Source organism: Trypanosoma brucei, chromosome 7 (assembly GCF_000002445.2).
Source record: "Trypanosoma brucei brucei TREU927 chromosome 7, complete sequence".
NCBI classification, from domain to species: Eukaryota; Euglenozoa; class Kinetoplastea; order Trypanosomatida; family Trypanosomatidae; genus Trypanosoma; species Trypanosoma brucei.
In genome coordinates, this window is record NC_007280.1 from 645,793 (window position 1) to 667,596 (window position 21,804).

The 21,804-nt window shown below is 47.0% G+C and overlaps 8 protein-coding genes across 8 annotated transcripts, besides 11 other annotated features; all 8 read right to left on the reverse strand.

The window, feature by feature from the left end:
* Positions 1 to 21,804: part of a sequence feature (sequence corresponds to BAC RPCI93-22O10) that runs on past both edges of the window.
* Tb927.7.2520 (hypothetical protein, conserved) lies at positions 796 to 1,971 on the reverse strand (the record flags this gene model as incomplete). The annotated part of the gene is made up of 1 exon (XM_840782.1): positions 796 to 1,971. One exon carries the CDS (start codon positions 1,969 to 1,971, stop codon positions 796 to 798), a length of 1,176 nt encoding a protein of 391 aa, XP_845875.1.
* Positions 2,514 to 3,440, reverse strand: Tb927.7.2530 (N-acetyltransferase, putative; the record flags this gene model as incomplete). The annotated part of the gene is made up of 1 exon (XM_840783.1): positions 2,514 to 3,440. The coding sequence occupies one exon, from the start codon at positions 3,438 to 3,440 to the stop codon at positions 2,514 to 2,516; it is 927 nt and encodes a 308-aa protein (XP_845876.1).
* Tb927.7.2540 (ubiquitin-conjugating enzyme E2, putative) lies at positions 5,316 to 5,996 on the reverse strand (the record flags this gene model as incomplete). The annotated part of the gene is made up of 1 exon (XM_840784.1): positions 5,316 to 5,996. The coding sequence occupies one exon, from the start codon at positions 5,994 to 5,996 to the stop codon at positions 5,316 to 5,318; it is 681 nt and encodes a 226-aa protein (XP_845877.1).
* Positions 6,359 to 6,383: a microsatellite.
* Positions 6,992 to 7,028: a microsatellite.
* Positions 7,559 to 8,896, reverse strand: Tb927.7.2550 (proteasome regulatory ATPase subunit 5; the record flags this gene model as incomplete). The annotated part of the gene is made up of 1 exon (XM_840785.1): positions 7,559 to 8,896. The coding sequence occupies one exon, from the start codon at positions 8,894 to 8,896 to the stop codon at positions 7,559 to 7,561; it is 1,338 nt and encodes a 445-aa protein (XP_845878.1).
* Tb927.7.2560 (hypothetical protein, conserved) lies at positions 9,605 to 13,222 on the reverse strand (the record flags this gene model as incomplete). Its single annotated transcript, XM_840786.1, has 1 exon — positions 9,605 to 13,222. The coding sequence occupies one exon, from the start codon at positions 13,220 to 13,222 to the stop codon at positions 9,605 to 9,607; it is 3,618 nt and encodes a 1,205-aa protein (XP_845879.1).
* Positions 14,093 to 15,514, reverse strand: Tb927.7.2570 (hypothetical protein, conserved; the record flags this gene model as incomplete). Its single annotated transcript, XM_840787.1, has 1 exon — positions 14,093 to 15,514. The coding sequence occupies one exon, from the start codon at positions 15,512 to 15,514 to the stop codon at positions 14,093 to 14,095; it is 1,422 nt and encodes a 473-aa protein (XP_845880.1).
* Positions 16,078 to 16,121: a sequence feature (CT-rich).
* Positions 16,240 to 16,275: a sequence feature (AT_rich).
* Positions 16,499 to 16,528: a microsatellite.
* Positions 16,983 to 17,030: a microsatellite.
* Positions 17,031 to 17,073: a microsatellite.
* Positions 17,408 to 17,433: a sequence feature (AT_rich).
* Positions 17,768 to 17,794: a microsatellite.
* Tb927.7.2580 (hypothetical protein, conserved) lies at positions 17,870 to 19,786 on the reverse strand (the record flags this gene model as incomplete). Its single annotated transcript, XM_840788.1, has 1 exon — positions 17,870 to 19,786. One exon carries the CDS (start codon positions 19,784 to 19,786, stop codon positions 17,870 to 17,872), a length of 1,917 nt encoding a protein of 638 aa, XP_845881.1.
* Positions 20,027 to 20,053: a sequence feature (AT_rich).
* On the reverse strand, positions 21,072 to 21,584 carry Tb927.7.2590 (prefoldin, putative; the record flags this gene model as incomplete). The annotated part of the gene is made up of 1 exon (XM_840789.1): positions 21,072 to 21,584. The coding sequence occupies one exon, from the start codon at positions 21,582 to 21,584 to the stop codon at positions 21,072 to 21,074; it is 513 nt and encodes a 170-aa protein (XP_845882.1).

The following is a 21,804-nucleotide window of genomic DNA, read 5'->3' on the forward strand; positions in this document are numbered from 1 at the left end:
ATCCAACCTCCTCTTCCTTTCTTTCGAATCTAATGGAGTTTAGGAAATCTACTGCCCTTTGTTTTCTCCTTTCCCTTGAGCCCTTGATGCAGACACTCCCGTTATTACCCTCAGTTTATCGCTTCTTTCGTTATTATATCTCTTTCTTCGTGTTTTTTTTTGTAGTCTCTCGTTTATATTCCTCCTTTCTTTAGCAATATATAACTCCACCTGCTAACAACTATTTAATTATTCCAGATGTGTCCTCAACTTCCGTTTAAAATAACGCCCTGTACTTCGTTAAGTGGAGGAAGTTCTCCCCAAGTGATTAATAATATAACAGGGGGAAAAAGACCAAAGATCACAACACCCGGTGAATATACGGACGCGTTACTGCTACTTCTTGTGCTATGTTGAGAAAATGAATGATGTACCGCGAGATTTGGGTGGTGATGAGAAAAAAAAACATAAAGAAGGAAAAACAGTGATGGTAAAAAATAGTGGCATCAGCAAATTAAAGAGAAAGGAAAGCAAAAGGGCCATAAAATATCACAGTAGCAATGCAAAGTACTTACGGAACTGCACTAGAAAAGTTAAGCGAGAAACAATAATAACGGCGATGATAACAGTAACAACAAATCAAGACTTGCTTCATCAAACGCAACAAAGCCGCAGATGAGCGTCGTCATGACCCTTCGTCCGTCCGAAGCACCACACAGTTGGTAACGTTTAAAGGGGGATGTCAAGAAGAAGCAAAGGAAGACAAAAGACAAAAAGAATGCAAACTTTGTTGCGCGTCTCAATCACCTCTCTTAATCACGCCACTGCTTCCTCTTCAAAGACGCGATCCACCTGCAGCGACTGCTTGTCATATTTGTGGTCAGAGCCACCACGGCCAGCTGCATCCAACTCCGCTACCCATCCGGCATACGCATCCGGATGTGCATCACAAAACGGTAAGTAAGGTTTGATGTCTAGAACGGGTGTGCCATGGAGAAGGTCGTGATCAGCAATGTGAACCTCCAAACCGCGCACATCGACAAGACGCACGCACGAAAGTCCAATAAAGTTCGGGCGGTGGGGACTTCGAGTGGCAAATACACCTCGCAGTTCACTATCACGTGGGGGGACCAACATCGTTTTGAAACCAGCAGAGCGCTCCGCGCCCTGACGAGGGCGTTGGCGCTTCGCCCCGACGGCAACTTCTGCCCTATCACCCTTCACACCGCCCGTATCATCCGCCGCAGTGGCGCTATCTTTTGCCTGCGTGCACTCTTCGTCAACAGGAAGAGCATAGGAAAAAGAGAAAAGCACCCAAATGTATTCGAAACCCTTAAGGTCCCTCACCGCATTCTCTAAGCCAACGCGAAGCCTAATAACTGCCGTTTGTGGCATGAAGTTTTCCGTGTGTGGTTGTCGTGGGGCCGAAATGTGGGTTCGCATAAGACTGTAGACAATCCCAACACCACATATAGAATATGGTTGAAGTTTCTCTGGACTGAGCACGATACGCACAAGCCGATTTGCGTGCATTACGGCACGATGGAACGCTGCTTCATATGCATCCACCTTATGTTTTGTGCGCTGTAACCGTTGCTCAATACAATCCGCCACATCTTCTGGTGTGCGCAGCCGGTCAAAAAAATACACGGCGCTAGCGGGAGCGGTGATACAATCTCGTTTCAACCCGTCATCAGCATCACCTGAGGAAACAAGGGAAGGTGGCGGGTCAAACAAACGGGCAGTGATGCGATTGGACTTAACATCAGCTACTAACACCTCCCCTGGCCAGTAGGGTAAACCGGGGGGACGAATCCAAACAATATCATTTGGAAGGAAATAATGTGGTCGAACACCGAAACGCATAGGCCGTGGTCGCGTCTTACCGCCCTTCAAAACAACATCCTCGCCGTGTGCATCTTCAACTGGCTCTGGTTGAGAATCGCGATGGGAATCAACTCGGATAAGTGATCTTTCAGTACTCTCCTCCATGCGATCTTGCACGAAACAAAGGGCCGCTGAACGGTCTTCAGATAGATAATGAAAGAGGAAAGAGGTCGCTTTCCCTTTTCCGTAGTTAAGAACTAAATGAAAGGTTTAGAAAGAAAGTTAAAAACAAAAAATACAACCGCATTCTCTCAGGTATGGAACAGGATTAATACGTAAAAGTTTACAGGACAGTCTGCAAAAAATAGGGTTAGCAGAATTTCATTTGTGTATCTGATGTGTGTATGATTGTGATCTTTCTGTAAACACAATCCACAGAGGTTACCCAATACCTCTTAGTTCAACAATTGTGCATTGAATGCCTGTTTCCATAATGGAATAGGAAAAAGATGTAACGGATCACGGGGCTCCGGGGTGGAACATTGACGCACACACAGGTACGCCTAAACAGAAACAGTCGCAAACCCCCAACACGCGCGTTACCAAAATATGTCTTACCGAAAGTTTGGTCACATCACTGATCCGCCCATTTCTGTTTCTGCCCATTGCAACTCGCGAAACTCCACTCCTCCCATGCCCCGCTTCCCTTACGTCTGCTCGTTTTCAGGAACTAAGTTTGTGATGCGTAACTTTCGCTCCACTGACTCGTCATACGTTCCAATCAAATAACCAGCCTCCTCCTTCCATGACTCCCCATCCGAGTCAATGAAAAACTTTATGTAGTGAATCTCCCCGAACACAGGGACTTCCTTCAGTAAAGTGAACCCCAGTTTCGATGTGAAGAGTTGGATGCTAGAGAAGTTGTTCGCACGCACCTTAGCAACAAAACGGGAGGCCCGAAGCTTGTCAAGTGCGTAACTCATAAGAAGTCTCACAGCCTCCTCACCGAACCCGCGGCGCCGAAAGTTCCCTTCCGCGATCATCGCCTCCACTTCGAAACAACGCCCGCAATCTGCCGCCGTTGGATTTGTTGTGGTGGGTTCCACACTGCTTATTTTATCACTGCTTAAAATATGAAAAGCAGTGTCAACTGTGCTGTCAGTGCTCCCATCGCCCTCCATTTCACCCTCACCACTGCTAAGAAGGAAAAGATTGCAGTCACCAATCATAACATACAGCCCCTCCTCACCATCTCGTGTCGTTAATGCTGTCGCCGCGTCCACCGGTATTTTGCTATGCTGACTGGCACCACCGGTGGATGAGTGAAGTATTTTCTTACCGCCTTCCACATTTTCCTCTGCTGTGGCACTACACTTCCCACAAACCCCTTCATGAACCTCCATCTCACCCTGTCGTACAGAGACTGGGGCAAGAATAATGAACGTAAGTTTGTCCTCTGCGCAGAGCCACTCCTGCTGATTTTCATACTCCTCCTGCAGCGTCAGTGGTTCACTGGCTGTGAGTTCCAACATTTTGGGGTCGCTCATCCAGCAGTGGTAGCGGGGCACATGGTGGTGCAAGTAAGGCACCAGCCGCAACCGTTGGCCAGAAACTAACACATTTTTATTGTTCATAACACCACCACCACCACCCCCTATAATCCTGATGCTTTATACATACGTACATGCGGTTACACATATGGAAACCAAGTAGAAGGAGCAAAGAACATCAAAAAGAAACAAGGAAGAGAAACACAGAAAGTACAGGGCCAAACTGATGCAGCACACTATGATAATTAAGAAGTAAAACAAAAAAGGCAAAAAGACGGAGTGGGGAGTTGCACACCGCCAAGGGAAAACAGCTAAGCTCTATAATTGTTTTTTTTTCACTCGAAGAGCACAAAAAATACACTCACAAAATAAAGAAGGGTGAAAGCGTCAAGAATAACCATTTCAATATGGTGAGGAACGAATAAAATGGAAGATGGAGTTAAAACCATCAAAAAACAATATATACGCGCACTCAAACAGCAGGTGATAACCCAGTACAGCAGAGCAACAATAATAACAACAGTTTCTTTTTTAAAAAAAAAATAGGAAAAGAAGTAACATCCACATGAGTAGTTCGGTTAAAATTTCGTTGATTCCCTACCGATGTTACTTTAACTTTCGTTTCCTCCCCCCCCCCTCCTCGAACCACAAGCGGAGGAGCAGTAATGGGAAAGACGTACGAGATGTAAAAACATCTCGATGCCGTTGACTCCCTTATTGTAGAACTACGGTGGCATCTCTTACTTTACCCCACGGCTCCACCGTCCATTCATCTGTTGTGCCTGAGTTTTGCCTCGTCATTCAAAATCTGCAGCATGTGGTCACGCAACCAAGGAAAAAACAAACGACGCACAAGCAAGATACAAATGGAATACCACATCATCCGCACCAAAAGTGTCTGTGTCTACAATTTCATAAGTAAGGGAGAGGATCCTGCGCCCGCTACACTACAGCTTACCGCTACACACGCAAACACAAACATTCATATTCATGTAAACAAATATTAATAAATATAGTTGTTTACATATACGTGTTCAACGGCATTACCCAAAACTATGGAGCCGCCATGAAGCGGCAGCAATCAAGCACAAACACAAACACAAACAAGCCGATACTAAAGGAGAAGTGTGTAAAAACGAAAAAAGAAAAAAGAGCGCTTAGGAACCAATCGTTAGTAATAGGAGGAAACTATCGAAAATGGGAGAGGTTGTGTCGTAGGGTCAGTTTTTAATGAAATTTGCATTTGGGAATTACAGAATGGAATTAAGTATGACCGTGGGGCAATATACGACAACGCGAGATGGACATGTGCATAACCCCGCAATCCATCAAAAGGCAACTAAGAGGTTTGAGCAGAAAAAATAGAGGAAGAAAAAATATACCCCAATGTTTCGTCACCTGCATGCAATTCCTCTAATGGATCCTCCGACACACATAACCAGTTTTATAACTGGATAGAGCGAACTAGATCAAAATCGACCGCTGCGCATGGTGAAGTACAAAAGAGGAACACAACGCATCCCTCACATCCGTTCCTGATAGAAGGAGTCACGTAAGTGAACATATATGGGTACATAAAGGAAAGACTAGAACATATGCGCATGCCAAGTCCTGAATCTCAAAAAAAAAATCAGAAAATGTGCATTTTTTTTTGAGCCTCCTTATGCCGTCACCACCAAAAAGTCCCGACAATACTGTCACACAGTGAAAATAAAATGGTCAAGACACCTGACAGAAAAGGAAAAGAGGTCAAGGGATTGTTTCTCATCCACTTCCTGGAGGTCAGTGCGTGGCAACTATCTCACGCGCAACCACAGCACCCCGCACAAAACGCACCAAAGTTTCTTCAATGTGCACAATAACCCAAAAATGGGACAGAGAGGCACACACCACCGACAAATATAAATAAATAGGTGTGTATGTCCACTCGCCCTTCCATATCCCACACAAAGTAGAAAGTCACTCCGCGCCTTCCGTAGCATCATCATCATCTGCATCACTGAATGATTGTTCAAGCGACTCTTCAACAACACGCCTCACACGCTCCTCATACTTGTCCCTGCTTTGGACATACATACTGGCCGCCTCAGCGTTGGCTGCAGAGTTAGGGTTTGGATCTGAAAGTAGTGAAATAATCATCAAGAGAACCGACTCCACGCTCAGTGACGGACACCATTTGTCTTTCAGTGTATCAAGGCAGATGTCCCCATTTCCATACACATTTGGGTGAAATATTTTTGTTGTAAACCGCACAGAAGGCGGAGAAAAGGGATACTCAGGGGGGAATTGCAAAAGCAGTTTGAACACACCACCTTCCCACGCAGTCCCATCTGGACCAAGAACGACTGCCTTCCATTGGAACAAATCGCCCTCCAGCGGCCTCGTCCAAAACTGTTCGCACTTGTTCATATGAATAACCTGCAAGTCGTTCATGAGTCGACGTTGGGCACTGGCAAAGTTATGTGAATTCTCTACCGTTGCTTGAGGCTGGGGAATAGACCGAACAACCGCCTCCGCCTCCGCCTCCGCCTCCGCCGTCACCTCAATCCCGTGCGGTGCCGTCTCTTCTCCGTCTATAGCAACCCTGGCAGTTTGCCGAGAAATATTAATGGCTGCTTCATTGGTAGATTCATTATCCATTGGTTTTACACTTCACAACAATGCGTACTAACTGTTGCTGTCTCTATCTTACTAACGTTTCCTTCGCAGAGGAAGAGACAAACGCACACACACACGTGGCAATTACTACCTTACTGTTCACTAATGGTAAACCTCCCAAAAGGCTTCTGTAGGCCTCGACACGCGCAATTGTTACTGTCGATGCGCCTGGGTAAGGTCACTGTTATTGTTTCTCTAACCGCATGATAGCAGAAAAAGAGAAACCGATGGTAGAAGAGTTTTTTTTTAAAAAAAAGGTAAAAGAAGTACGCTATCCAAGTCGGAATCGGATACGAAGTTAACTCCGTCTCACATTTGACATGCGCACTCCTCCACCCTCATAAACACACACGCACACACACACACACATAAAAGAAAAAGAGATATGCCGCTTGACGCCACGGTCATTTACTTCCCCTCATTTTTCGGCTACTCGCCTCCGCACTTTGCCCCTATGCACAGGTACATATATATATTTATTTATTCAAAGCAGAATAAACAAATACCTTCAGCGCCTGGACCTTGCCGTTTCTGCTTATTGAAAATTTTCCGAGCTGCCACCTTCCTCTCTTTTCTTCCGCCTTTCTTTCGTGTATCACAAATGGACAACACCGATGCCTCTTACCTCAAGTCTTCACTCCAATAACAGTGGTGGAAACCAAAACTTCGCGGCACATCCGACGAGCCGACGTGTGCTACGCTTAATAACAGTGAAGAAAATTAAAAAGCAAAAGCAGCACCTCTACAAGCACATGACACATGGTACAAAAACTGCCGCGGCAGGGTAACGAAACCGTTTTAAACTACTGAAAAGTGAAACTGCATGCGACGAAGAATACGGCCAAGGAAGGAATAAAATCCCGTAAGACAAGAGCGAAAGCGAGGTAAGAATGATAACGGGTGATGACAAAGCGTGCCAAACGTGGCAGCGCAAAGGGGTAGAAGAAAAAGTAAGAAATGATGGGGTTTCTCAACACATACATATATATATATATATATATACGTAATGTATATGCTTATATGGGATTGTTGAATTTCTGCCAAAGGGGGAGAAAGAGGTTCAAACAAAAAAAAATCAAAAGAGCACCAAAAAATATATACGACACTGTGGAATTCATGACTCCATTCCTCCCCTCCATGAACAACCAACACCCCTGTGCCGAAGTGAGTTGTCCCATAAAACTCGTATCGTACTATTCAGCATTGACTCTCATTTTCCTCTCCCATTTCCCCACTTCCCTATCAACACCAATGGTTTTGCTTCCCATATATTCTTCCCTAATCGACACCCAACACACAGAGTCCGCAGAGTACAAATAAATAAAAAAAAACGTGCTCTCGGCAACTCTTTTTTGCGGCCAAACGAACCTCAATCCTCGAGACGACGCTGAAACCACAACCAGACCTCACACAGCAGCACAATGCATCATCTGCCGCATGATGTTAGCGTAGGTGGGTCACCCTTGCACGCCTGTGGATACACGGAAAGAGGAAAAAAAAACAGAGCACGCAAAACAAAGTGAAGACAAAAGGCTGTGGGTAAACTATGCGTAATAGTTCAAGCTAGATTTTTTGCGTGCTTGCACAGCCGTAACCCCCTCTGCGAAGTCCTCGTGAGCCACATAAACCCGCTCGTTGCGGAGTGCCAACATACCGGCCTCGACACACACAGCTTTGAGTTGTGCCCCATTCATATCCTCCGTCATGCGGGAAATCTCTTCAAAATTCACATCCCCATGAAGTGCCATGCGACGGGAATGAATTTGAAGAATGTGAGCGCGGGCCTCCTCATCCGGAAGAGTGAACTCCACCTTTCTGTCAATGCGCCCGCTACGCAACAGAGCGGGATCAAGGACATCGATACGATTCGTTGCCGCAATAACCTTCACGTCGTCGGTGCTTCCAAAGCCATCAAGCAGCGAAAGGAGCTCCAACATCGTGCGCTGCACTTCCCGTGACCCGTGTTTACTTCCCTCGTCCGAACGGCGCGAGCCGATAGCATCGAGCTCATCAATAAAAATAATAGTTGGTGCTCTCTTCTTCGCAAGAGCAAAGGCGTCTCGAAGGATACGCGCTCCCTCCCCAATGTACATTTGTACGAGCTGCGGTCCAGCGAGGCGCAAGAAGCAGGCATCAGTTGCGGCTGCACACGCACGGGCCAGCATGGTCTTTCCAGTACCCGGAGAACCATAGAGCAGCACGCCCTTCGGTGGTTTAATACCAATACGCACATATTTTTCCTTTTCCGTAATGGGAAGCACGACGGCCTCAATCATTTCATTAATCTGTTTATCGAGTCCTCCCACATCGGTGTACTTTTCTTTGGGTTTCTCTACAATCTCCATCGCCTTCACACGGCTGTCGTACTCCGGTGGAAGTTCTTCGAGTACAAGGAAGGTATCCTTGTTTACACCAACGAGGTCCTGTGGGGAAAGTTTGTTTGCGTCAACAAGGCCAACAACAGGAAGAAAAACCGTCTGCCGGCTTGATGTCTTTATTATAGCGCTCTTTTGTGGATGTCGAGACTTTTTCTTTCCAACATTCAACTCCTCCACATCCTGGTCGTCTGCCTCAAGATCCAGTACCTCTGCGATGCTGGCAACGAGATATGGAAGCTTGTTGCTATCGCGCACACGTTTCTGGCTCTCTTCCACCTCCCTTCTCAACCCCGCCAATTCCGAAGACATGGTTCGCTCCTCATTCTTCAACTGATGTATTTCACGCTGAAGCTGCGTTGAGCGGTTGCGAAGCTGCTGGTTGGTGAGTGAGTCGATGTTCTCCAATTCCTCCGGTGACAACTGCGCCGCTGCTGACGCGTCACTGGTGCCCCCCCTGTCGCCCTCCGCTGCCCCACCGGTTGCCCTTGCGGTGTCCTGCGTCATCTCGGTAGCTGGAGGATGAGCAAATATACGCTCCAACAACTAATCAGCACAATTTTTAAAAAAAAACAAAAAAAGATGAAATAAGCCCTTCCGAGCTTGTCACTGATCTCCTTTGGTCTCTACTTTCCTTCAACAGCTGCACACAAAAATACGCGAATGCACACTCTCCCCCTCCCCCTTTGTGTATCGTTCCTTCTCGCGAGAAGTAACCACCACTGACGTACCTCCTTCCTTTGGTTACTCCTATCCACTTGCCTTTGTTTTTACTATTGGGCTTCTTTTTTTTCCCCCCTCTTTCTTTCCCCTTCCACTGCACTCGTCCCCCTTTCAAGAGAAAGTAAGAAGTAAAGGGGCCCAAACAAAAATAAACCGCCACGCACAAGTCCTCGTTGATGGTACTCCTGTCGGTGACCGGTATTGATATGTGCTACGTGAGCCTTATATCCCTCCGCGTTAGCTGCTTGAGAGTGGCGCAATACGTTATACAAGGAAATTAGTAAAAGGTGCAAAAAAAAAAAAGAGATGAGATGAGATGAAACAACTGGAAAAGAGAAATCTGAAAAATGAAATCAACTACGTTCACTCCAAAGTGCATCATAACATCCACAATTCTCACGCAGTGTGAAACAAAGGAAAAAACAGAGGGGCCCAAAGTATTGTTTTAAATCAATACTGTTCCAAGCACCATCGTGTGCGCTCTTGAGTCAGTTATTCAATAAGAAAAAATGTGAAGGGCCCACCAGCGCTTCGTGTCACAACAACACGTTCGCCGGTTTCTCCTGATGTATGGGATTCACCCAGTGACCTCTGGGTTTGATTATGTAAGAAATTGAGCCGAGCGAACAAACTCTCCCCTCCCACCTCCCTCTGTTTCCCACATTCCTGCGACGCCCCATCTGTCAACCGAAAGCAGAAGGCCCACTTGCCACCACATGCATCCTGTGCACAAAATAATATCCCTCTATCAGCCACCACTGTCGCAGGCGCCCGCTGCAAACGTACAAATGGTGCAACTATCGGCACATTTTTATTTCCTACTTCAGAAACTCCCGTCGATGCGACGGGAGGAATGGCAACCAGCTGAAGGTCCCACCACCCACAGTGGAAAGAGTGCGAAACCGCGACGAGTGTTAGTCCACTTAGGAAGGAAATGACAATTGCGTAAAGCTGACAGTCACCAGCGGGAAGACGAACACACTGAATGAGGGTGGTTTCAGTGAAAAAGGGAGTGACATCCACATGACACTCGTCCGCAATAACATTTCTGAGGTCGAGCACGACTTTTGTATTGTCCCTCGATGCATGATCCACTCGATCCTCACACGAGGGAAGAAAACGGGCAACAAGGTCGAGGCCAGTGGCGGAAGTCACAAACAAAAGAGCACTCGTCACGGCACGCAACACACCACTCGAGCAGTACATCATCTCACCTCTACAAAGCGTGTGCCCAGCAACCTGTTTCTCCAAGTGATTTAGTGTCACATGTTGTTGGGGGCAGACAGACGGCATAAAAGCGAACAGCGGGTGACCGTCAGTTGTCAAAAAGCAAACATCAGTGACGCAGACAGCAATCACATGCTCAGTTCCCTCGCTCGACTCAGATAGAAGCCACGGCACCTGTAGCAGCAGAAAGACAGAGTTAACACCTGCTGAACCAACGTCTCCATGCACGTAAGGAGTAGTGCTAGCGGAGAGAAGAAAGAAAAAACTGCTGTCATACATCGCAAACGGTCGAAGCATGCACGCAAATAGCGACGGGAAGGCCCCTATAGTTTCTGAAGGGGATGCTCTCAAGTCACCCACCCACAACACCTTTCCCCCTGCGGTCACAATGATGGCGGTGCTCCAACAAACGAACAAAAGATTGATTTCATCAAGACTGTCGAATGTGTTTCCCCCTGCTTTGACATCCACACCTCCACCACCAACTCTCTTCCTATTCCGCATGGCCGCCATGCAGACGTCCACTGTTGCTGACGAAAAGAGTAATGTCAACGCCGCGCTCATATCCAACTCGTCCGCTGAAGGCCAATGAACTTTTGAAAGCCACTTGTAGTTCTTTTCACTACGGGAGACAGCTGGAAATAATTCAGATGCTGGCTCTGATGAAAAATGCCTGCAGAGGTAAATGTCACCTGATCGAAATACAGCAATCTCCTCCCCTCCCACATGCTCCTCCCCGTCGTCAAGTACATAACCGCAAGTAGCAGCCTTGGCCGGGGGGAGGATGCAATGACTCAGCACATCAAAATCCACACTACGTTGAGCCCCAACACTGTAGTAAATATCTGTGTCGCTTGAGAACTGTAAAGTGGGCCGGATGCCAACACGGGGCCATAAGCATCCTGAGTTACATTGCTGTTTCCCTGAAACACGTTGACCCGTTTCTCCGTATTTCAGTTGGAGGGCACCCTTGTCCTTTGCTAACAGTTCCCCATGGGTGAGAGAGCAGTACATGTGTCTCACATCCCTACTATATGTACCTTCAACAGTTTTGTCGTCAGGTTCATCACAAACAACAGAAGTCACAACGGATCCTTTACCGCCGTCCCATCGCACAGCCACTAACTGACTAAGATGCTGAAACGGGTTACACCCTCGTGGTTCACATAAGGTTACAACACGGGCTAATATGCTGAAAACTACGGGGACATCACCACTCGGGCGCTTCCCCTTATTGCCCAAAGGAGACGCATTAGATATCACCTCCAAGAAGAGAAGTGCACCCCCACTGCGAATGGCCGCCACCGCAGCAACAATCCGTTGGACCCCTGAAGCCGCACCACTGACACGCCGTTCCTCAAACGGTTCCACAGCACAACTTACAGCGCTCTCAATAAATCCCCCAACGGGACACCGAGCCACTTCGCCGCACTCACCGTAGAGAACAAAATCAAATCCTCCCCCTTTCTCGCAGACCTCCATTGCACGCACCGCTACAGGTTCCCACGTTGCGTAGGCACTGTCTTCCCGTAGAAAACTGCTCCGGGGGTACATAACATGAGCTGGGCGAAGAAACACACCCAAAACGTCACCAGCACATGCCTTAGAATAAGAAAGGAAGCGAGTTGGTGGGGCATGAGATGTTGCGGCATCACTAACGTGCAACAAAAAGCAAGGATGAGCGAGTGTGAGAGCTTCAAGACGCCATGGACCGTTCATACAAAAGCCGCTAACCTTTTCACGCCAACCATTCCACGAGCACTGACCCCTAAGGTCCGACTCACTTTGATCCACACTTTGCCGCCGCATCGACAGTGCAAAGATGGAAAGACGGTCAACAAGAGCATCGCCTTTTACATGCATATGCTGGTGCAAAACAGCCAACAAAGGGTACTGTTGTTCGTAGTCGTAGGAACAAGGCAACCAATGGACGGCCCGCGCCTCACGCACAGCTGCAAACGAGTCGTTGGTCCACCCAGCAACTTGCATAAAAAGTGCGCCAGCGGCTACTTGGCTGAAGCCACGCAGTTCACGCCACTGTTGCGAACTACCATCCCTGTCATCTGCAGTGCCCTTTTCCCACCACACTAACTCAACGTACTCCACCCAACCCACAACCCGCACGAACGCAATGCGCAGAACAGCCAAATGCCCTCTGTAAGAATTGCTATGAGGCCCCATAGATAACGGCCGATTCTGTCTCTGTAAAGTTGATGATGAGGATGGCGGTGGGAACGTAGGAACCGAGGCAGCGGTTGCAGCGGCACCAGTAACAGCAGCGTCATCGCAACAATCAATGACGGAACTTATCGGCACATAATTTTGCCGGAAGGCATCTGCAGAACACGCCAAACCACCAGCGCCATTGCGAAACCACCGAGCAGCCAGCAGTGACGCCTTCCCGAGCGATCTGACCTCCAGTCCGGGGCCAGGGGTTGCGGTGTTAAGCGTAAATGACGCAAAAACAAGGCAGTCACACTCGAGAACAAAAAATACAACGACATGCAAACCTTCCACACGCACCGTTGAGGCGGCAGCAATACCACAATAACCTCCACATAGAGAACAAATGAGGCATTTCTTCGCTGCTCGTTGTTCTTTTTTAACCTCCACCGCAGCAACACGCTGCAACTCACACAGAAGTGTACCGCCACGGTCCTTATGGGCGGCACTCCCACCATCATGACCTCTGCTTACTTTATCGGGGAAAAATACCTGATCCCGGGACCCCGTCCCACTTTTGTCACTACTCACAAGAAATAATATCTCGGAGTCACCAAAAACAAAGACATCAACTACCGAATTACTAGTTTGCTGGAACCGCTGCGAGAGCTGCGACGATGATGATAAAAGTGGGGGTTTTGCATGAAGCAGGCGTTGCATCCCCCTCTGCTCTCCCTCTCTATGGATGGTGGTGTAATAAAAGCACACCTTGCGTTATCGGTTTAGTTGTTGATAAAAGTTAGCCGAAATATTAAGCACACACCCGTGGAATGCACCACAGTTTGAAAAGTGTTTTTGAGCCGCAGCTGATGCTTTTTTTGTGCCCCCCTCGATCTCTCCAAGACTCTCTTCCTTTAACTCTTTCTTTTCCTCAATAAATCCAAGGGGCCTCTCTTCGTGGTATAAACTACCACCCGATTCCCTTTTTCTCTTCGAGTCTCGGGTGTTGAGGGTTCAACTACCCGCAAACGCTCACAAAATAAGAAGGACGAAGAGAAGAGGAGAAATAAACCAATTATGTGGAGAGATTAAAGACAAAAATTGCACACACGAAGTAAAGGCTGGGCCTCAAAAATACAAGATGCCGAACCGGATGAAAAGAAAAATTAAACAACAACGTTGCGAATCCGCAGAAGTGAGATAGATATTTTTTCTTCTTTTCCTTCAAGAAAGAGAAATGTTATCTTTTTTTTTTCCTTTCTTTTGAAAGAGATTCATCGTTTTGCCATCAGGCAAAACAACATCACTCACCTGTGACACCTGTGACAAGGGAAGTGAGGGCCAATGCAGGTACGAAAAAAATAAAGTGCAGAAGCTAACAACCGCCTAAAGGTTGCGAAACATGCATACTCCCCCGCAGTCACGTCCTCAGTACCACCGTGACTCGACGTCAAGCCCGTACATTTCTCGTGGCAACACGAAATAGGAGACCTTACATTTCCCCCCCCTCCCTCCCTCCCTCACCAAAAAGAAAAAAAAACGACAAACAAGCAAGAAGAATATCTGAAAGAACAAGTTCAGAGATCCCCCTTACAACTTCGCCTCACAGCCATACTCCCTCACGAAGTCCTCAGCAACCAACCCAGCGAGACGCCCTGCAAGCTCAAATGCTGTTAGTCCTACCGCACGCACATCTGTCGCCTTCGCCGCATTGGCAGGAATATGAGCCGATAAGCTGTACTCAACGCGGGGGTCTTCCTCTTCATCTCTGAGAATAATGAGAGGCTGACGCTTTACCTCACGTACAGTTATCGTCACACCACGATCCGAGACGCGTTCAAACAGCCGCGTTTCATCTTCTGAGAGGTATACCAACTGACCATGTTCAGGCGGAAGTACATCAGCTACGTCATCATCAGCAAGCTTTATGATGGGTGTAGAGGCGAAGAGTTCTACATCTTGTCGGCGGATGGGTGGACGTGAGCGAAGCAATAATCGAACATCAGGACCCTTAGCGTGCGTGCACCATGCCGTTTGCAAGTTCACCCATGCACTATTGACAGCGAGAACCTTGCCCTTATTGTCCAGGTCGACGTGTAGTTGATCTTTCGAACGTTTAATAGTTCCGCTGTAGGTGAGTTGCACACCTTTTCCGATGGGAGCAAAACCTTCCGGCTGCAGGAACTGCTCCTGTATCTTCGATAAACATGACTCAGGAAGTGTCGGCACCCAAGTGTACGGATGGTTCACCTGTAACCGCTGTTGGAGCGTGTAGGATGAAACGATCCGACGATTCTTTCGCATTACCGACGGCTTTAAAAGGAGTTTGCCGAAGTCCACGTAAAGTTCGCCATCCATTTGCAGATTGCTCATGTTCAAACAACACCACTGGAGAACTTTACTGTATCTAGAACGAATGGCGACATCCTTCTCGGACGCCCCGAGTGTGTAGCACTCCGTATTCGAAGGAAACCCCGGGAATGCCGTTGTGTTTACTCGTGAAACAACCACATCGGGTGCTGTGTCGCTAACGAGGAGTTGAAACGCCTTTGGGACCATATTGGCTGCCCCTTCATAAAAACCTGCTTGGGAAAGATCGAGAAGTGTTTCAGGCTGCATAACAGAAGCCTGATTCCATCGACCATATCCACCCTGTTGCCCATGCTGTTGGTGCTGTTGAGGTGAAGCAGCACCCTGCCCCCCACCCTTCACAGTAGTGTCTTTTGAGTGAAGATATTCCTCTACTTGTCGCACCACCGCCGCCTTCTTTGCGGCCGGATCCGTCCGTACACCGCAGCGCGACAGAAATCCTTGAAGTTGCGCAAGGGAAAGTGAAAAAAGATTCCCCTCATTCCATAACGCCCATACTCTCTCAGGTGTGACATTCTCTGCCGCCGCCGCCTGTTGATCCCGCATGTTTAGCGCTCCCTGCGATACACTGCCCTGATTCTGCCTCCTGACCATAATGTTGAAGGTACTACCAACAATGGAACGCCGCAATAAGCGAAGCATTTCGATGTCAATGACCCGTGATCCCTACACCAGCTTCCCTCCAGAGGGTGGAACACACGTAATCCTAAAAGAAAAGGAAAAAAAACACCGGTTTCGTGTTTCCCTCCTCCTCTTTTTTTTTCCTCTCTCGTCCCTCAACACTTCAAAACCCCCTTCTTTCTCTTCCGTTCCAGCGTAACAAAGGGAAAACGTAATATTGGGTCTCTTCTTTTGTCTGTAAGTAAACACACTTTATCTTTTCTCTTTTCTCCTTTTTTTTTTTTTTGGTGTGTGTTTGTTTGTTTGCTTGTTTCCTCACAGCCAAAGTTCTGCGGTGTGACTTTCCGGTCTTTTGGTGGAAATCTGACGGAGCAAAGAGGCGCTTACAGAGTCAACTTTTAACCCAAAAACGTCAATACCCACCCTTTTGCTTCTATTGTGTTTCTGTTGTCGCTTCTGTACTTTCCGTCGTTGATGTTTATGTTGCTGTTGTTGTTCCTTTTAATTCCCTCCCGGCCTTCCAGGGTTGATTTTGGGTACACAAATTATCGCTTGTCCGTTCTCTCACCCTGTTTGCTTTATGTTCTTTTTTTTTTTCTCTCTCTCTCTCTTACACTTTTCTCTCTCTTATTTTTAACTTTGTAAATAAAAGAATATTCACAACAATACGAGCACTTCCCGCGACACCTTCAGTATTCAGCCGCCTAGTGCAAAATCTCTCCCTTCTATTTTATTAATTTGATAGGTAAAAAAAATAGAAATAAAAAAAGAAATAAATAAATCAAAAGTTGTTGCACGAACAAGTGGCTCAGTGGCGGAGGGAGAAAACATAGTTTCCTTTATTTTGTCCACGTATGTATAACGACACACAGGAAGAAGATAACACAACACCAGGGCTGACTTTTGCCCGGAAGGAAAAGGGTGAATAGAAAAAAAAAATTGATGTAGAACAGTGGTTTTAAAAAACAAAAAAGAATAGAGGGGTCGAAACAACCAAAGACAGTTAAAAAAGAAAAAAGAAAAAAGAAAAAAAAACTTTCCTCTACGGAGAACAAAAACGGCAACAGAAAAAAAAAGGAAGGGAAACGATTATTTGCATCGAAGCCATCTCTTGAGGGCGGGATGTTCTGTTACGCTCTGCTTCATTTTCTCTTCCACCTTTTTTTTGTTTCTTTCCGTAGAAACTAAACACGAAGCGGTCAAGGACCTCCGAACGAATTCGATCCGGAGGAAAAACAGAGAAAAAACCTTTAAAAAAAAAAAAGAAAGCCGGACGTAGATAAACAGACGGATTGAAGGGGAACATTTTTCTTTGCATCACTCTATCATCAAATCTTCAAAACAGAAGGGAAATTGTGAAGTTTAATAGTCGAAAGGTGGGAAAGTTATATCAACGGTTGAAGAGATCCGCCATAACCACAAAATAAAGGGGAGAAAAAAAAGTTAATTTCGTGGTGACCGAACCCCCATCAATGACGACTCCTTTATGTTGCTTTTGTTATAGTTATTTTTCTCCCCTTCTACTTTACCTTCCACCTATATATATGTATATGTATATGTATATGTATATATATATATATTTTTTTTTTATTTATTTATTTTTTTTCCAACATCTCCTCTACTTTTCTACGTTTCTTTCTTTTCCTTTTAATTTCCTCCATTTTTTTAATGTCACTTTTCTTTGGTTGTTCCTGCATCCCTTTCTTCTTTTTTTTTTCCTCCTCCTCCCCATTTCATTTATCCCTTTCACGTCGTTATACCTTTGATTCCTCCTTTTTAAAGAAACACGCATCCCTTTCCATCTCTCTTTTCTTCTCTATCACCTTGTCTCCCTCATACTGTATCTATGGAAAACCCTCTATATACGAACGGAAGTGGGGGAAAAAAACTGAAGAAAATAATAGCAACAAATGCATAAAAATATATTTATATATTTATATGTATGGACGACTGTTAAACCCATTTCCCCGTCCTTTTCGGGAAAAAGAAAAAAGTAACAAAATAACTGAAACCACCATACAAACTTCAACTGCCGCTGACACTACTACAAAAAAAAATGCACATGCACATATTGATACAACTTAAGTGAAGTGTATATTTTATGAAAAGACCTCCCCCCCCTCTTCCCACCCCCAAAAAAAAAGGAATTGAATTTAAATATAAAATTTTCACGCATGCATAAGTGTGTGCAATTTCGTCTGTTTGTTTATGTGACAAAATTACAAAATAGGGTGATAACAATAACAAAGTACCCATGAAAAGCACGGAATCAGCATATATATATATATATATATATATATAGGTAAATAAAGGAGGATTGTGTGAATTGTTCATGTCATATCTTCTTTTTGTTGGTTCCTCTATGGTGATTCCGTTCTATGCATCTATCGGCGAAGCGGAGCGAGTTCTCGAATTGAAGGAGGGAATTTCGGGTTCGCAATCAGCACTGCAGGCCATTATGCTACATGAACCGGACCGCTTCAGTGGTGAAGACCACACTAACCCCACATCAGCCGTAAATGACTCAAAGGAAGGATCAGCCGCTTCACCAAAGTCGTCATTTAATGATCGCACAGTTGACAAGGCGCCTTGAGGTGTGAGTCGTACTTCAACCCCCTCATCACAATCACAAAACCAACTCTGATAACCTCTGCAACCGCGAAGGGAAGAAATCTCCTTTCCTTCGTTGCACTCGCCTTCACCACCGGGTATTTCACGAACAAAGCGCTCAAAACTCCCAGGGACTCCAGTGGGGTCCGATATGATTTGTCCTCGCGGTGTAAACGTCACCGCAGCACCATTTCCTTCATGTACTGAATCCAACGTGTCAGAACGCTTACCTTCCCCAACACAGACAGTACTCTGACCGTACGGCTTCTGATGGTGTCGGTGGTTATGTCCCCACTGTTGGTGTCCGGCGCCCTCAAGTTTTTGCTGTCCAAGCTTTCCACGATCGGCACCGTGGTTGAGGTCAAATATCGCACGCACCTCTGGCGAACAGTTACCTGGCAATTGGTGAACACCACCGCACTGAGATTCAGAATCACAGCAACCGCGTACCCAGCTAAGGCAGAGGTTCCGCGGACATGCTGCAAAAGCGCACTCCGTAGGGTACCGGCATCCACCATACCACCGCAAGCATGGGTGTAACTCAACACTGAAGAGTGGCGACTCTGATGGAACTTCAACCAACTCCTCGTGAAGGACTCTGCGTTTGCCGCGTTGATCTTCAGGGGTAGCGGATATGGACCCGATGCGTTGATCATGTGATACGTTCTCTGACGACACAGCAGAGGAGTCAGCGGCATGAATGGAGGCAGGGAGACGACCTGCGACAGGTCGACCTTCACGACGGTGAGCCCACGAACTGTCATGGGACGTATCCGCCACCGGCACAGAAGAAGAGCGACTCCTCGTAGCAATGCTTGTGTTGGCGTAATGACTGCGGCGGATGGCCATCAAACGAGCCTTATCTTCAATAAACTGAGCTGCTTCAGCATGCCTGCTGCCGAGCTCCAAAAGAATCCCTACCAGCTCCTCGACACCCGCCTCCAAAAGCTCCTTCTCCACTGCCCCCACACTAAGGCGGGCGGTGGGATCAGTTTTGAGAGATTGCTGAGGTGGGATGGAGCCAGGAAAGTGACTAAGAAGTGAGCACTCGACATGCTGCTTCGCACCGCCAGTTCCTCGACGGCCACGTGTCGTTGTGGCAAAGGAACTAGAGGGATCGCCCAACGAAACATCTTCGGAACAAACCGATGGATCGGAAGTGAACATGTACGATGGGGACGCGACAGCATTTCCTGAAGGAGGGAAATCGCCTGAAATGGGATGATGAGGCCTGCAACCATAACTTAATGTGTAGGGTATGCCTGATGGGGAATCGTACGACTGCTGCGATTTCCGGCACTGAAGCAGAGGACCACAAGGGCTGAGTTCCACTCCTGCACCGTTGGCGGCCGCCTCCTCCGAACCGCGGCGGCTCACAGTGGCGGCCGCGATAAGATGGCCATAGCGAGGTGGTGTGAGGGCTGAAGTGTACACGTTCCCAGCAGCTATAGCACCACTGCTGGTATACGTCTTTTCTGCATTCATTGCCCTCTCTGCCATCACCGGAGTTGCATAATGTCGTCGATAATGAGTGACCACAGCGTTTGATACCCTTCTAGTGGATGGGGTAGTATGACACTGTAAACACTGACCGCCATGGTGACCGAACTTACCACATTTCTGGCACTCTTCCCTCCCACGCCAAGAATTCGCGGATGCCACTGGGGATGCTCCGTGACGCATATTTCGGCTCAGCGGACTTCCAGTTGATGTTCAAATCTTTTTTTCCCCCTCTCTCTTCAATACTGGTCAACGCCCTTAAAAGAGGTTACCCTGTACGGTGATGACCTGCAGCGAAAACAACTTTAAAGAAAAAAAACGAACCCTCCCCCTTCCTTTCTTTCCTTCCTTAACCACACTTCCTTACCGTAAGTCGTTTTGGTCTTCCTACCGGATGTCTCTCAAGGGACCCCGCCAAATGACAATAAAATTAATAATAAAAAAATAAATGGCTGTTTCGAGTAGAAGAACTTGTGTGTTAAACTCCACGGGTCCTGCGTTGGCAGCTTACTGTTGTGTTCCTCAGACAGTTATGTACCCTCTACGATTGATCTAACGTTCAGCGATAGCGAACAGCGACGATGACGATCGAAGAAAATGGTCGCAAAAACGGCACACTACCGTTCACCCGCTAATTTCTTAGTTTACGTTTTCCACACCTTTCCCTTTGTCCTCCGCACTTCAATATAACACTCCTTCGCTTCTATAATTTGGGTTTCTCACTCTTTTCTGTTATGGCACGGATGCCAATAATGTATATACCTTTTTTTTTTTACGTACACGCACGGTGTTCTACTTTAGATTGATCTTTCTTCGTCTAGCAGTGACTAATGTCCGCTAAAGGGAGTGAAACACCAAAGAGAAAGAAAATTTATGGGGAATTATAGAGAGAGAGTGCGCTTCGGAGGTGCCAAAAGTGAATGAGCGAAAGATGTCGATAACAACAGCACGCTGCAATGCCACGCGGGTATGGAAGGGGAAGGGAAGAGGATAAAGAGATAATAAATGTGTGCAGAGTCGTAGTAGTATGGAGAAAGAAAGATTCCACTGCGGGTTGCACATTCATTGGCCTCTCTTCTTTACCTTTCTCAGGTACTCAAAGAAGTGGAAAGATCGTAAAAAAAAACCCGGAAGTCAAAACATAAATACAGAAATATTTATGAGAAACGACCCCCACCTCCTCCCGGCTTTCCGGCCACCCTCAACCCTCGGTTTGTCCCCTACCCCATTCCCGCATGAAAGGTTGTGATAACAGCATCCACACATGCTAGTCCAACCCAACTAAACACTGAAGTATCCCTTAACCTTTGGTCATCTCCCCCTTAACTGCTTTTTTAACACGCTTATATTATCCCCCGCTTATGTCTCTTCTCGCCATGCGGACAATAACAAAACAGTAATGACAAACAGGCGGAGCGCGAGGCGAGGAGGAGACAAAACCGGCACCGGCAACACAGGATGAGTGCCACTAAGCCACCGTCTGCGCTTGTTGTTGCTGCTGCTGCTGCAACTGCGCCTGCCGTGCACGCATGGTATCTACCACCTTGCCGAGTTGTCCTTGTTTTACGCGCAGTTTCTGCTCTATTGAATTCATATTTTCCTGCACCGCCTCGGCGCGTCCAGTGAAATACGTCGCCGCGGCATCCATTGGTTTCTCAACGAAGTAATCCGTGCCCACATCCACTAGCACACGGTCACTGGGGACAATTTCGCCCATCACGTAGAGGGCACTGCTGATGCACACGAGGGCCTCCTGTGGCTTCTGTTCGTTGGATGCAGCGGCCTCGCAAACCTTTTTGTACTCGCCCAGCACTTCGCGGTTGCTCACGAAACGAGAATGGACACCCCGAAGGCTCTCATAGGCAGCGGAAAGGTTCTGCACCTCGAATTGAAGCTGCTTTCGTAACTCTTCAAGTTGCTCGAGGGGAAGTTGTGCAATGTTGATGGCACCGCCACTGCCCTCACCTTGCTGACCACTCATTCCACGTTAGTTTTGCTTTTCTTTTATTTTTTTGAAGATCCACTTCTTAAATGGTTAAATTAATATCCCGTTGTATTTGTTTTGTGTTCTTTCCTCCTCTCTACACACTCCTTCCCTTTACTACACACAGAAAAAACTACTTGATTGATCACGGTACATTGCGTTTACGAGTGAACCGGTGTAGGCGTTCATAACGTTTAGTCGAGAAGCGGAAGCAAAA